At 38.5% G+C, this 14,542-nt stretch overlaps 3 protein-coding genes across 3 annotated transcripts in view; 1 reads left to right on the top strand and 2 right to left on the bottom strand.

Moving 5' to 3' along the window:
* Positions 1-2,117: 2,117 nt before the first annotated feature.
* LOC144641691 (uncharacterized) lies at positions 2,118-4,090 on the top strand. Its single transcript, XM_078500724.1, has one exon. The coding sequence runs from the start codon at positions 2,152-2,154 to the stop codon at positions 3,133-3,135; it is 984 nt and encodes a 327-aa protein (XP_078356850.1). The 5' UTR covers positions 2,118-2,151; the 3' UTR covers positions 3,136-4,090.
* A 173-nt stretch (positions 4,091-4,263) lies between these two features.
* On the bottom strand, positions 4,264-5,350 carry LOC144640541 (P2X purinoceptor 7-like). Its single transcript, XM_078499655.1, has 2 exons — positions 5,154-5,350; positions 4,264-4,681 (listed from the first exon to the last, which is right to left on the bottom strand). Exons 1-2 carry the CDS (start codon positions 5,348-5,350, stop codon positions 4,264-4,266), a joined length of 615 nt encoding a protein of 204 aa, XP_078355781.1.
* Positions 5,351-8,767: 3,417 nt separating this feature from the next.
* The window catches only part of LOC144642525 (uncharacterized), a 51,802-nt gene continuing 46,027 nt past the window's right edge, over positions 8,768-14,542 (bottom strand). Inside the window, exon 24 of the mRNA XM_078501495.1 lies at positions 8,768-9,660. Within this exon, the coding sequence (XP_078357621.1) occupies positions 9,461-9,660 (200 nt within the window). The 3' untranslated portion in view covers positions 8,768-9,460. The remainder of the gene's footprint in view (positions 9,661-14,542) is intronic.

The raw sequence follows: 14,542 nt of genomic DNA, 5'->3' as shown, positions 1-14,542 counted from the left end.
TTTTCGGGCAAAATGCTTGGAATTCGGGCAATAAGCCTAGAGAAAAAATAGAAAATAAGCCGAAAAGTTTAGTCGATATTACGTTCAAAACGAATTACATTAACAGGAAAAACACTTGAAATATACCGAACTTCGTGGTTCAATAGTCCAAATTTCTCATTCATCTGCTTTCGTTTCTTCTCGCAAATTGCTATAATCATGTTTGATTTTTCTCGCAAATTCTGCGTGAGCCCTCAGTTTGATTCAAATGCAATCAGCTTTTCCATAGCTTGAGCGTTTGCGCACGGTGGATTTAGTGCAAGGTCTTGAAACAAAGCTGTTTTAAATGTAATGAAGCTAATGCTTTCGACTCAGATGTTTGGTTCTCAGGGCTAGCTTAAAACTGTTAACGAAATGTTTTAAAACCCATTCATCCCTTCAAATGGGGGGAAACAATGTAAATTGGCTTCCCAAAATTAATTTAATTTTTGCTGAACTAAAATGAATAAATAAAATATTTCCGAAAAAGGATTTAATGTATTGACACCTTCGGACGACGCCACGAAATTAATTGAAGAACTTGAAGCTAGCAGGCGAATTTGTACACAACTATTTCAATGCACGTTTTTTTATATATGCCATTTTTTCGGCTTTTAAACCATGCCACTTTTTCGGGCAAAAAGGTCTCCGCCGCCGCCGCCCCCCCCAGGACCGAAGGTGCCCGTACGCCTATGTACATGAAGAGATCGACGTTGGAATCAATTCAGTTCGACAGATGTAATTTGGGTCGACCCGGGAATTAAGTTCGACATGACCAGTCGACTGTGGAGCGACTGCGGAGCGACTCCGATTCAACCGTCGACCTTTTCATGTACCGAACCTAATGCATAAATTACGCTAATGCATTTGTAAATATAAGAAGGTTTGTAATTGGCGAGTGAGCTGTCATGAAAGCGGTCATGCATAATATTTGGCGCGACGAAACGCTCTGGATCAAGATTGCGCGCTTTCCAACGTCCAAACTCCGTATTATCGGATTGCATTCGCATCCTGTTTCGACTTTTGCTTTTAAATATATCTTCTTAATGAAAAGAAACAAAACAAGACTAGAAGCTAAAGGTAGCAGTTTAATTTACCGAATTGATCGATACTGAAGAAATTTAACTGAAACCTGGCGACTCACTTCAAAAACTACTGTTTGCGTTTCATTTCAAACCACAAGCGATATGCTCTTCCATTAAACAGTGTTCTTATTCGCTGCATTAAGTGTACAACTGGAGAAGTCATTGTTTTCCTCTGTTCGCAGCCGGAATGAGTTCAGCACATGAACAGTTCGACGTTTGAATCAACGGGCCGAACTTAATTATTTGGGTCGACCCAAATAAGTATTAAGTTCGGGTCATGAAAAGTTCGACGTTTGAATCAACGGGCCGAACTTAATTATTTGGGTCGACCCAAATAAGTATTAAGTTCGGGTCATGAAAAGTTCGACGTTTGAACCGGGCCTAGAATGGCTAATTTCTCGACTTGGTCCACACCAAAAACAAAACTGAAGGGTACCGGATGGTAAGGATCAAACAGAGATAATTCATGCCAAAATTTTAGACTGGAAGGTTCAATATTCGAGCCGTAGAATTATTTAATGGTACTTATTTAATTATTTAATTTTATGCCCTTTTCCCTTACCCTAAAAGAACACCCCCAGTGCTGCCTTCCTGAGCTCTGTTTACTGGGCTTAAAGGGGAACTCCGGTATAAAAATCGACTTATTTGAGATAAATGGGCTACCACTCAAAGTTCATTTTTAGGTACCCGTTTTGTTCAGCGAACTTTTGCCCTGAAGATATTCGCCCTAAACGAAGCTTGAATTTGCGATTTGAAATCCGCCATCTTGGAAGTTTTTTGAGCCGCGTTATATCGGCCAGCAGTTGCCTGTGACGTCAAATCGTCAAACTTTTAGCGGGAGTTTTGTATACAACTTCGCTTTGGCGCTACATTTTTGTATATTTTCTTGTGCTCGTTTGTAACTTTTATTTCCGAAAAGGTAGAGGTCTTAGTCTAATTATTGTAGGCCAGTATGGTAAACTGTTGTGTTCCTGGGTGTGTGAATTATTCAGCCAAAGGCAATGGCATCAGCCCTGGACACAATGCCAAATATGGTACTTATACATTAATGGATGATGATACAGGTAAAGTGGTAGCTTTCAGTGTTGTGCAAGTATCAGAAGCCACTTCCTCAAATGCCATGGAGAAGGAGGGCTTCATACGGTGTCTTGAAAACCTGAACAGGGATGAGGTTCACATAGACAGAATAGCTACTGACAGACATGTGTCCATTAGTAGCTATATGAACAAAGAACACCCGGAAATTAACCATCAGTATGATGTATGGCACCTATCAAAGTGGGTTGTAAAAAAATTAACAAGCAAGGCACAACAAAAGGGATGTGAGGAATTGTCACCCTGGATTCAATCAATTTCCAATCATCTGTGGTGGTGCGCTGCAACCTGTGGTGGCAATGTGCAGCTTCTGAAAGAGAAATGGAAATCTGTGCTTAACCATATTGTGAACAAGCACAAATGGTCAGGCAACACCCATTTCCACAAGTGTGACCACAGGCACATCCCCTCTGCAGAAGCAAAGCAGATCTGTTGGCTTAAGCCAGGTTCACCTGCCCATTTAGCTTTGGAAGAAGTTGTTCTAAACAACAAGCTTCTCAAAGACCTGGCCAAGCTAACAGACTTCTGCCACACTGGCAACATTGAGGTCTACCACTCAATGATGCTGAAGTACTGTTCTAAGCGAGAACATTTTTCGTACAAAGGCATGGTTGCCAGGACACAACTTGCTGCCTTGGACAACAATGCTAACACAGGGAGGGCACAAGCTCAGGTCAAGTCGGGTGAGCATGCTGGTGAAGCAAGATTCAAGGTTTTGTTCCCCAAGGCTCACAAACGTTGGGTTGTTAAACCCATATCAGAAAAGAAGTCATACCAACATTTGTCAACACTGCTTACAAAAGTTCTTGAGCGGTGTGAGGCAGGCAATGCAGCTGCTGAACCAATGCCTGTTGTACTTCCCCGCAACATTGCCTCAGTGCCAGCTCCACCGAAAGAAGAATTAATAGCCAATCACCGCTCAAGATTTAACAGATAATAATTTTACCCTGCAACCAGCAACCAGGGATGTTTCATGTTTCCCTGAATTGACAATATATACTTACCTGGATTGCACCTACTGCTATACTGTTGTAGCAAATAGGAAATTGGTTTGACTTCTTTGTATACATTCCAAACAATATTCCGTCATATCTTAGAGTATATATGGCCCAAAAAAACAGACCTTCCTTTATGTACTTTTATATTTGCTGAAAGAGAAATGGTTAAGGTTCAACCCCCAAATATTTAGAAATTGCATATTGACATTGAAAATCCATTTTAGATTTATTTTCTGTGATTGTTTACTACTGCTGCATAGAAATTCAGAACCAAAGAAATATTATAGACACCACTGGCATAGATTCTACACAGAAATATACCATTATGGAATTCTACTGGGCAAATCTTGGGATGAAATAGGCATTTAAAAAAGCATTGTTTACTCAAGTTGGCCACAGTCACATATCTGGGAGAGAGAGAGATGTGCTTATAGTTTATTAGTATTATTCCTCCTATAAACTGCTTGCCTTTCGATACCTTGTATGACAAGAACATGTTATGTTCAAGCTTAGCAGATTTTGCATATTTGTAGTTTATATGTCATTCATTTTTTTTATGATCAAAAAGAAAAGACCGTATTTTTACACACCAACAATATATAAATGTACTTTCATAAGCTGATACCTTATTAAGTTGTTGGCCGGCAAGAAATTAAGACTATCTACATCACAAGTTTATTTTACTTGGAAGAAAAGTAGTGTCACAAAGACAGGTATTTTTTGCACGTTGAAACAACCCTTTTATTAAAAAAAAAACAAGGAATATAAAGGCTGCAACCTGCAAAACATACCTGCCTGTGTCACAGCCAAAGTGCAATTATTTAATTAATAATTCACATAAAACAGTAAGCCCTACATGAACTTTCAGATTGTTTTGAGCAAAACTAAAAACAAGAATAGTAAACTGCTGTTCGGAACAAGTTGCTATACCATCAAATTCTTGTTTCAGAATTATAAAATTCATATGCAAGTTATTTAATATATCAGTTGTCTCTCAAGATCACAATTTCAACAGATGGCACATATAAAATTCATAGTGTATTAAACTTTACAGAGCCAGGAAAAAGTCACTCATCTGCATAACGAAACCCTTCAAATACAAAGTCATCCTCTGGTCCCGGTGGAGGGAAGAAATTTCGGATGCACATAACTGCACAGGCCGGAAGCACAACTCGAATTTCTTTTCCCAAAATCCCCCAACACCATCGAGCAAGCTGCCTATATGCTACATGCCGATAAAGCTTGTCTTCTCGCCCTTCGTAGGCAGCTTTATACTGCTGTTTGTATTGGAACCAGGCAACTTGCAGCACCCATCTATTTAGGCAAACTGCATGGAACCCAGGGTGTTGAGTAATACATTGGGGTTGCTCTGCACATTCACCGCTAGTCACAGCTTCGGTGTTTTTGTTTTGAACTGCCTCGATTTCTCGGCAGCAAACGCAAGCCTCTGCTCTTCCCATGACCTGACAATTGCCACAGGTACACCTATTTAGTGGTGGGGTAAATGAAACTGCCTTAAGATCGGTAAAGTTTAGCAGAAATGAGCTTGTACATGAACAATATTTGGTGCGAAAGAAATGTAAACAAACATACTAGGCATACGAGTAGTTTGGGTGTCGCATTTCATAACACACATTCCCAACACATTGCATTCAATTTCGACTCGAGTTTTTATAGTTGTTAAAGGATTACAAGACAAGCAAACATATAAATAGGCACAGCAATCATCCTGTCCGATTTTCTTTATTACATTCACGGATATAAGCAACAATCTTACTTCGCGGCTGATGGCAAAGGACGAACATCGATACAAAGATCAAAGGTAGATAAACAAACATTTTACAAACATGATTTTTTTCTCGATTGTAATGTTAACTTTATTTTTCAAGAGAAGGTCGATCCACTGCAAACGAAAAATGTTGTGCCAGATGAAATCATAGAAGAAGTCGCTACCTACCAGTCATCTGAATTTTCCAAACGAGGGTTTCTCTCTTCTTCGCGATCACTCTCCATTTCTTCTTCGCCGGAAGAGCTTTGACCTTCATTCGTGTTAAAACGGGGTTCGAATTGGTAGGGCTGAATTCCAACGCATTCCGCTAAAGTTTCTTCGAAGTTATGGGAAGCCGAGCCAGTGTCAGAAGACGAAGAAGACATGGTTTCAGCGAAGGTTGCCGCGAAGGCGTGCTGTTTTAAAGTACACAGCTAGAAGGACGCTCGAAGCTTTGACGATCTGACGTCATTCGTCATCCGCCGACCGATTTATGAACATTCGATAAACTTCAAAGATGGCGGATTTCTAAACGAATTTCAAGCTCACTTCAACGTAAAATTTCTGAGGCATCTTGTACAATTTCACCTTAAAACTAACACAATTCATGAGGAAACTAGGAGGCCTTTTTCTTGAAAAAAGTCGATTTTGGCACCAAAGTTCCCCTTTAAATAAAACACAACAAATGATTGGACTAATATCAATGGGCAAAGGCCCATAGCCGCTTTTATTTAAACATCCAATATCCTTAACAATATTTTATAAGTAGTTTGGCCCAGTAAAGGTGTGGGCGCTAAAATCGGAAACACTCAGTATTATTGTACTCGAAACGCAAAACATCCGTGGATAGGACCTGGGGAGGAGGAGGGAGTTTAGAAACACGTCTTGCACCGCAGACAAACAGGACGCAATGACAAGCACATGGCTTCGTAAGTCATGTGATCTACGCAAAACCCTAATAGGGGGTCTAATGCATTGTGCTAATACCGACAACCCTCCTACTGGTCCCAGGACCTCTCCGAATTAAACAAACACCATCAGAGAAAAAGTGACATAAAAATCCTATTTCCAAGGAAATATTTTTAATTTATTTATTTTAAATCTTGTTTGTGTAATTATTTTCAAGGACAATGCAGGGGGACAATTCCTTAACTCTACTGAGAGAGAATTCCAAAAAGTAGCTCCGCGGAACACAAACGATTGTTGCACCAAAGAAGTTCTGCATTTAGGCAGTTCAGAAGCCGTTTCTATTTCTAGTAAGAAAGCTTCAAATTGATGAAATGTTAGTTACCCCTTAAGAGTGCGTCCATGAGAGAACAGGGCAGAAACAGATAATAGGTGATACAGCTCAAATCCCCGGTTTCGCCCAAACTTAGCAGAAATGTTGGGTAGGGTGTGCTATTTACTGTGGCAAAACATTAGCTCAAAAAATATTTTATTCCCTTGGAGTTATGGCACCTTTTGCAAAATTGGCCATTTTTCACTAATTTATGCATATTTAATTAGCTGACTTTGAATGACCAGCTCCACACGAAAAAAAGACTTCTGAAAATAAAATTCACTGCATTATATTCTGTGGCTATTAGGCTTTAAGTACAATAATTTACTTCAACCGTCCGATTTGATTTCTTCTCCTCAAAGGGTCTTTTGGAAGGTACACATTTCGTACTACTGGAAATAGCCTTCAAGTAGTGCCAAATATCCCCCATGAGCAACAACTTATATACATGAAGGTCAATGTAAATCTCCAGTGCATGGAGAAACATTGACTGAACTTTTTGGTGCAAAATAACCTCTTTATCGACAAAACCTGGTCACTAATCGATAGCACATATGAATGGCTGTCTAGGTATTTTGCAGACAATCGGTAATAATTCACCCGTCAAACTACAAAAGAAGACCATTATTTCCTATTTTGCCTACAGCACTTAACCCAAATCTCAGGGATGATTGTTGGTGGCTTGTGCCCAAACGACAAGAATTCAATATTGAAAAACAAAAGGCTCTTTTCTTTTACTTTCAAATACCGTGAATATTTCTAGTTATCTTAGGGAATGGCCTGAAAGGGATTTAATAACGGCCGTCTTAGCTGAAAACGTCTTTTTCACTCTTTATAATAATTAGAAATACGATTTCACTTTTCGGTACAGTGATACACTTTTAGGGACAACGATGGTGATACTTTAAGGAATAAGGGATAACTTTGCTCCGAACTAAAGGGAAAATGGATAACTGAACCCGCCCCAAGCCCCCCCCCCCCCCCCAAAAAAAAAAAACAAAACAAAACAAAACAAAACAAAACAACAAAAAAACAGGGCCTCGCCGGTTGGGCGCTCTAACCAACTGAGCTACAAAAGACTCGTGGTGAACTGGGCCATTTACTAGGTTGATATGTGACACGCGTCCTGCATACTGCTAGGAACAGCAATGTCGAAATCATCAAGTGTGTAGTAAATAAAAAAGATGGTAAATTTTTAAGCTCGGTGATAAATAATGAAGATGATCTTTTATCAATGACACTGGGCCGTTTACAGTCAACTCCCCTCGCCCCCCTATTACGGACGCCGACCCACCCCCGCGAGTGGTTGACGTGCTCCCCTCGGACTCTCGCTTCGGCGGACACTCGTGATACCAAAAGAACAATTTTATTGTTTTGACTCTCGATAAAGCGGACACCATGAACTTCTCACATAACATTATTGCAGAAAATTGCGGTGTGTTAAATACTATTTGTCGAAACACACTTCAGAAGTCTTCTGCGATAATTATTTTTGCATCAATTGCTTCAGTAGCTGTACATCAGACTTTGCTTTTTCACTTCAGCTTGCGCCCTTTTCTTTCAGACGACTCCTTTTGAGAGATCAAACCCTTAAACCTAACGACTACTGAGTCTTTTCACGACTGTTGATAACTCGTCATACCATACTATTTAACCTATGTTAACGCCATTTTTTTCCTCACACCCCGCTATTACGGACTCTCGCTATAACGGACACTAAACGAAGTCCCGAGCGTGTCCGCTATAACGAGAGTTGATTGTACTAGGTAAATGGCCCAGCTCACCACGAGTCTCTCGCATCTCAGTTGGTTAGACCGCGCAACCGGTATCTGAGAGGCCATGGGTTCGATTCCCGTCATACTCATGTCATTTTTGAAAAATTCATCTTCATCCTTTTGGGATTAGGCCCTCCCGAATATAACCCTATGGCCTCTTAAAGAAAGATATTACTTTTCCAATAGTAAGAGTTTTACTATCTGGCATTCTTGTATGAACCAAAAACGTCAGTAACAGTATCTTGTCCAATGACAAACCAGAGATTTTTGAAAAGAAAATTTCCACGTGAAAATAATGTGATTCAAATGTCTTTACGCAACACAAAAGGAGGAAAGCTATATTATGAGATTTAGGTAAATAATAACGCGTAACTAGGTAAATCTTACTGAACTTTATTATAATGTTTTATTGTGGGTATTTTCGAACTAAACGTCCCACAGTTCTTTTAGATATACTGCCAACGTACTTACTGTAAAAAGGTTAACTAAAGTTGCAAACTTTAAAGATAAGTTACTTATTGTAAAGAAAACTAAAGTTAGCTAAATCTATGACTAGTTTAACTTAACAAAACCAACTACAAGTACAACTATGATTCCTTGCCAATCTTTATCTAACAGGGTAGTTTGAAACACCTGCAAAAGATGTCTACGACAAGTGAAGGAACGATAATTACTTTGTTGAGGTTTCAGCGGTGAGTGATCAACAGGAAGTAAATACTAAAAAAAAAAAACTAATAATATAAGAAATAAATACGTTGCCAACCAATGGAATGTAAATAAGGATATTTTCTGGTACCTTACAAATTAACTAAGCCATGGGAAAAAGTAATTAAAAAAGTACGTAAGCGAATAAGAGTACCAAGGTGGGTTTTTTCTCCACACAACGAGTTAGCCTAAAGCAACATTATGACACGTACAAATTCTTTAAAACATTCACAACTTTTGTTCCCCACAGAAACGAATGAAACAAAACCATTTTACAAGATGGAATAAATATTTTTTTGCAACTACCGTAACGTAAACATTGATTCAAATGTTGCATGCTTGTTACTCGCGGCTATACGGCCAAATTTCTTATATGCTAAAAAAATTACCCTTTGAGCGATAACACCCAAGTTGGTTTAAACCAACACACAAACTACTTCTTTTGACCAGAACGTGGCTATAGTTACTTGTCATTAGAACATCGCAGGCAACTTATCAATGGTAAATAATTGACAGAAAAACAATTACGCTGGCGACTTACCAAAGGCGTATTAAGAACAATTAACTGTGAAAACGCTTAGTAAAAGCTGATAGACTTCGTGAGCGAATTAGTATGACAAGGTGGCTGCCTTTCCCAATGAACAAATTTAAGCTACAAACTTCTGGAATTGATACAATATTCTACGACAATTTCGAATCTCAGTTTTAATAAAGGCCACCGTCTTCGCTTTTCCTTGCTATTCTATTTTCGGGTCGTCCGGTTCGTTTTTGTTTTCAAGCCGTTCCTCTGTTTCAATTTCGTCCTCCTGCTCAAAAATGACAACGTCTTCCACTGCATCATTCATCATCATTATCACTGATAAGCAGCATTCTGGATTGCACTGCGGGTGACGTCTCACAGCCTGCAGTACTGAAAATGACGCTGCGAGGTAGCGAACTGAAAATATAAGAAAAAAACTACTTGAAATCTCAACTCTAAGTTGTAGGTGTGGTGTGATGCGTTGCAGTAGGAGATCGGTTCGAAGCTCTTCAGACCTGGGAGACGCTGCTATTATCACGCTTGCTTGCGGCTATAATGGGAGCAGTTTCTTCCAAATCACGGTCTTGGCAGCTGGTCTCGGCGGCCTTGGGGATGATTCCCGCTGACCGCGACCCGGGTTCATTCTTCTTTGTGTTACTTTTGTTTACTTAAAAGGTATTTTGGTCTACTTCAGCTCTTGCCTAAACCGTTACCGAGATCTCTGGGTTCTCATAGGCCATTCAAAATACCGTAATACTCTTTGTTTTCCTTCCAAAACTTTGCATAAGCATTGTTTTGTTGCCCCAAGAGAAATTGAAAACAATGCTTATGCAAAATTTGGGAGGGACAACAAAGAGTATTACGGTATTTTTGAAAATGGCCTATAAGGTCCTTGTGTTGGCCAAAACAGTCTACTCTTTAAGTATCTTTTTCCAATTGGGGGTATGAGTGAGTATCCGATGCATTTGTAGGGTGACCTGACAAAATACGCAAGAGGGTCTGGATGAGGTTAACTGACTACTGCCAAATGGCCAACATTTTATCTGACAACTTAAATACACAACGACTCTCTTTGGTTTTCTGTGGGTCTTTATTGCCTAGACCACCGTTGTACAATAGCCGTACACGCTCTAGCTCGCTAGAATATCAATGATGAGGTTACACGTGGACTGTAGCTTATATACACGGGCTTGGCTCGGCATTTCCGTACCAAATGTTAAATCTCGATAAACAGGTTTATCACTCACAACATTTGTGGTGGGTTTTACTGACAACTGAATTGTCTTTAATGTCCTACAAACCACGTTGTAAATAACATTGTTCGATTCTTTTTGTCAAACAAATTTCACAAATACATGTATTTATACTAAATCTTGACCAATCTTTAGTAGCAGCAGGGATGCTAGAGTGTTAAGTTTCGTTAATAATTTACCTTATGGCCCATGTACGTATCTATTTACGCTGGCCGCATGTCAGCTTACACCATTGCTGCTATAATAATGATAGCGACATGATGACATCGAAGCTGTGAATACGGTTCCAGCGCTCAAAATGCACCTTGATCTATTCCTTGGCCTCAAGGAATTGGCAAGCAAACACAAGACCTTGGAGATTTCGAGACGAAATCAATATTTATCGAATGGCACCGACCAGGCGGTAGACAGCGGTAATGCAACAACTTCGAGCTAATTGACCCTACTTCGCTATAATGCAGACAGACGACCAGTGGAAGCTGCAGAATGATACAGGTAGAGAAGTGAACGTTGTGTATTCCTAGTGCTTTTGTATTTGGTATTGGTATAAATATAAAGCATGCCAGGTACAGGAGTCCTGAATAATAAGATAATAAATAACTAGTCGCGGTATTTTAATAAAGCTAGAAGCCATGTATTCCTGATCGGAAGTGTTGATTTTTGTGAAGGGAGGAAAACCGGAGAACCCGGAGAAGAACCGTTGGAGCAAGGACGACAACCAAAAAAAAACTCAACCCACATGTGATATAGATGCCAGGTCAGGGAATCAAACGGGGGCCACATTGGTGGGAGGCGAGCACTCTCACCACTGCGAACCACTGCAACATCCCTGCCTTTCCGCCCCAGAAAGATTACTGGGAACCGCTACGCGTTCAGAATACATATACTCGTTCTTGTTTTCATGCAATGTGCAATGTGATACTTATTTGTCTTAAAAAAAGTATTGGAAATCGCACGACCTTTTCGTACAATTCGTGGTTAATAGGCACAAATAATGCTTTGAAAGTTCTTCTTCTTCAGTAGTATGAATCATGACTATTCGGGAAAGGTAAACTTTATAACTCCTCGGTTACTCTTTGCACTACTATGGGTGTAAACTTCAGAAACCGTCGTAAGTCTTCGCGCCAACATTGTAAAACTTCGAGTTAAGAGCATTTTCGGAAGTCTTGTTTTTAAAAAATCATTTCGGAAATCTTCGGACGTCTTGGGGCCAACTCTGGAATTTTAACTTAGCTAATGTGTACTTTTAAAAAGCTCACCCTTCGGTCTAGTTAACACTGTTGTTATCCTAAGATGCAACAATTGTTTTTCAGTTATAACCCTGGGCAGCATTGGATAATAACGATACTTTCATAAGAGAGTTAGGATTATACAACCATGGTCTCTATTATTTGGGCGGATTTTTTTCTGCGTCGTGAAAAGTTTTTCTTTTTTAATGGAGTTTTAGTGTTTGTATCTTTATCCGTGTCAGTAAATAATATAGGTTGTCCTTGGCTATTACCAGGCTCTCAAGGACTTTCATTTCTTAATGTGCTGATAAACCCACTTTGATGCTAGCTTTTTGGTCTTTCTACAATGCTTAAGATATTCCGTTTACAAAATCAGGACGCCGTAATACTTAGACATCTTCTTTCCATCCTCGGGGCAAGGCCAACAAAGAATAGAGTTCGCGTTATTGGTAGGGGTAGCCAGCATGTAAATGTTTTTTTTTTTGTTTGCTTTAATAATATTTTTTTTGAAATCATAGCAAACATCGCAAACTTCAGCGCCTTTAAATGGAAGGTATATAGCAAGTAAAAAGCCTTGCAAATAATTAAAGAGCAATAAATATAGTCCTAAAATTCTAAATGACTTCATGCTTGAATTGCTGATTTCTAAAAGTGAAAGTAAAAGGGTTTACTTACATTTTAAATTTTTATTTATTCTTTTCTAATGATGAATGTTTATCCAGGAGTTTTGAGTGAGTAACTTCAAACAAGGGGGCTTCTTTTGTTTAGCCGTGTTCAATTGCAAAATACTAAATGGTAAGCACTCTTCGTTGGGTTTTTTTCTCTATGCAATAAGCATCGCGGAACAAAGAGGTGTGTGAATGTTGAAATTAACGAAACTTAAAAGCCTGAATGTGCCGGTTAATCAATAGTCTTGCGATGTACAATCATTCACATCGATTTTTGGTCAATAAACTAACAAACGGACACTTTAATAAAGAACAAAACTTTGGAGCTCAGTGAAAGGTACTAATAGCAGTTAAATGGATTGTGTAAAGAGGGCACTCACTTGTTAACTTAGCTAATGTGTACTTTTAAAAAGCTCACTCTTTGGTCTAGTTAACACTGTTGTTATCCTAAGATGCAACAGTCGTTTTTCAGTCATAACATTGGGCAGCATAGGACAATAATGATACTTTCATCAGAGGGTTAGGATTATACAACCATTGTCTCTATTATTTGGGAGGAATTTTTTTTTTTCTGCGTCGTGAAAAGTTTTCCTTTTTTAATGGAGTTTTAGTGTTTGCATCTTTTAACCTTGTCTGTAAATAATAGGTTTCCTTTGCAATTAGCAGACTGTCAGAGACTTTCATTTCTTAATGAGCTGATAAACCTACTTTGATGCTAGCTTTTTGACTTTCTGCAATGCTTAAGACATTCCGTTTACAAAATGAGGACGCCAAGAAAATTTTACACTTCTTTCCTTCCTCGGGGCAAGGCCAACAAAGGATAGAGTTCGCGTTATGGGTAGTGGTAGTCAGCATGTAAATGAATTTTTTCTTTTGCTTTAATAATATTTGTTTGAATTCATAGCAAGCATCGCAAACTTCAGCGCCTTTAAATGGAAAGTCTATAGCGAATAAAAAGCCCTGCAAATAATTAAAGAGCAATAAATTTAGTCCTAAAATTCTAAATGACTTCATGCTTGAATAGCTGCTTTTGTAAAAGTGAAAGTAAAAGGGTTTACCTACATTTTAAATTTTTCTCTTATTTATTGCTTTTCTAATGATTGAATGCTTTACTCGCAGAAGTTTTTTTTTTTTTTTTTTTTTTTTTTTTATTTATAAAATAATAAAAAAAAAAAAAAAAAAAAAAAAATTCCCCCCCCCCAATTTCCTTCCCTAAAAGAAAAAGAGTGAGTAACTTCATTCCAGGGGGCCTCTTTTGTTTAGCAGTGTTTAATTGTGTGTATTAGAATTGGCATAAAAATCTTGTGAGAAAAAATCCCGCCTTATTGCTAAGGGCACCTGTTTTTATCCTGCACCGAGACAGGCAGCCTGAAAATCCAAAAAAATAAAAACTTGTCAAGAGTGCACAGGATAGACTTTCACCACATGGGACCTTGGCTCTACTTTCCCTAACCCTCAGATGCAAGCCCCGCGCCAACAAAGGATATAGTTCTCGTAATGGGTAAACGGGGTAACCAGTATGAAAAGTGAGCTTTTTTTTATTAAGTAGTCCCTTATAAAAAATAGAAATAAAAAACCAAATTGTGTTCTTTATTTAATAAAGTTTTTTGCTTTAATAATATTTGTTTGAATTTATAGCGAACATCGCAAACTTCAGCGCCTTTAAATGGAAAGTATAATTATAGCGAGTAAAAAGCATTGCAAATAATTAAACTGATCAATAAATATAGTCCTAAAATTCTAAATGACTTCATGCTTGAATAGCTGCTTTTGTAAAAATGAAAGTAAAAGGGTTTACTTACATTTTAAATTTTCATTCATTCTTTTCTAATTATGAATGTTTATCCTGGAGTTTTGAGTGAATAAGTTTATACCAGGGGGCTTCTTTTGTTTAGTCGTGTTCAATTGTGTGTATTAGGACTGGAATAAAAATCTTGTGAGAAAATAGAATTTATGCAACCACCGAGCAGGAGCCTGAAAAGCTAAAATATTTTTAAGTGCACAGGATAGTTACCACGTGGGCCTTGATTTCACATTTGATGCTTTTTGCAACTGTAAATTTTTCCTTTTTAAAAAAAAGAAAGATTATTTGTGTGGTAGTCTGCCAAAGTGTGCGCTTATTTACTTTTTGTGCCATTTAGATCTATAA

The sequence above is a fragment of the Oculina patagonica genome, chromosome 2 (genome assembly GCF_052425735.1).
Source record: "Oculina patagonica isolate OP01 chromosome 2, crgOcupat, whole genome shotgun sequence".
Taxonomy (NCBI): Eukaryota; Metazoa; Cnidaria; class Anthozoa; order Scleractinia; family Oculinidae; genus Oculina; species Oculina patagonica.
Note: the sequence above shows the minus strand (reverse complement) of the source record. Positions and strands in the feature narration are given on the sequence as shown.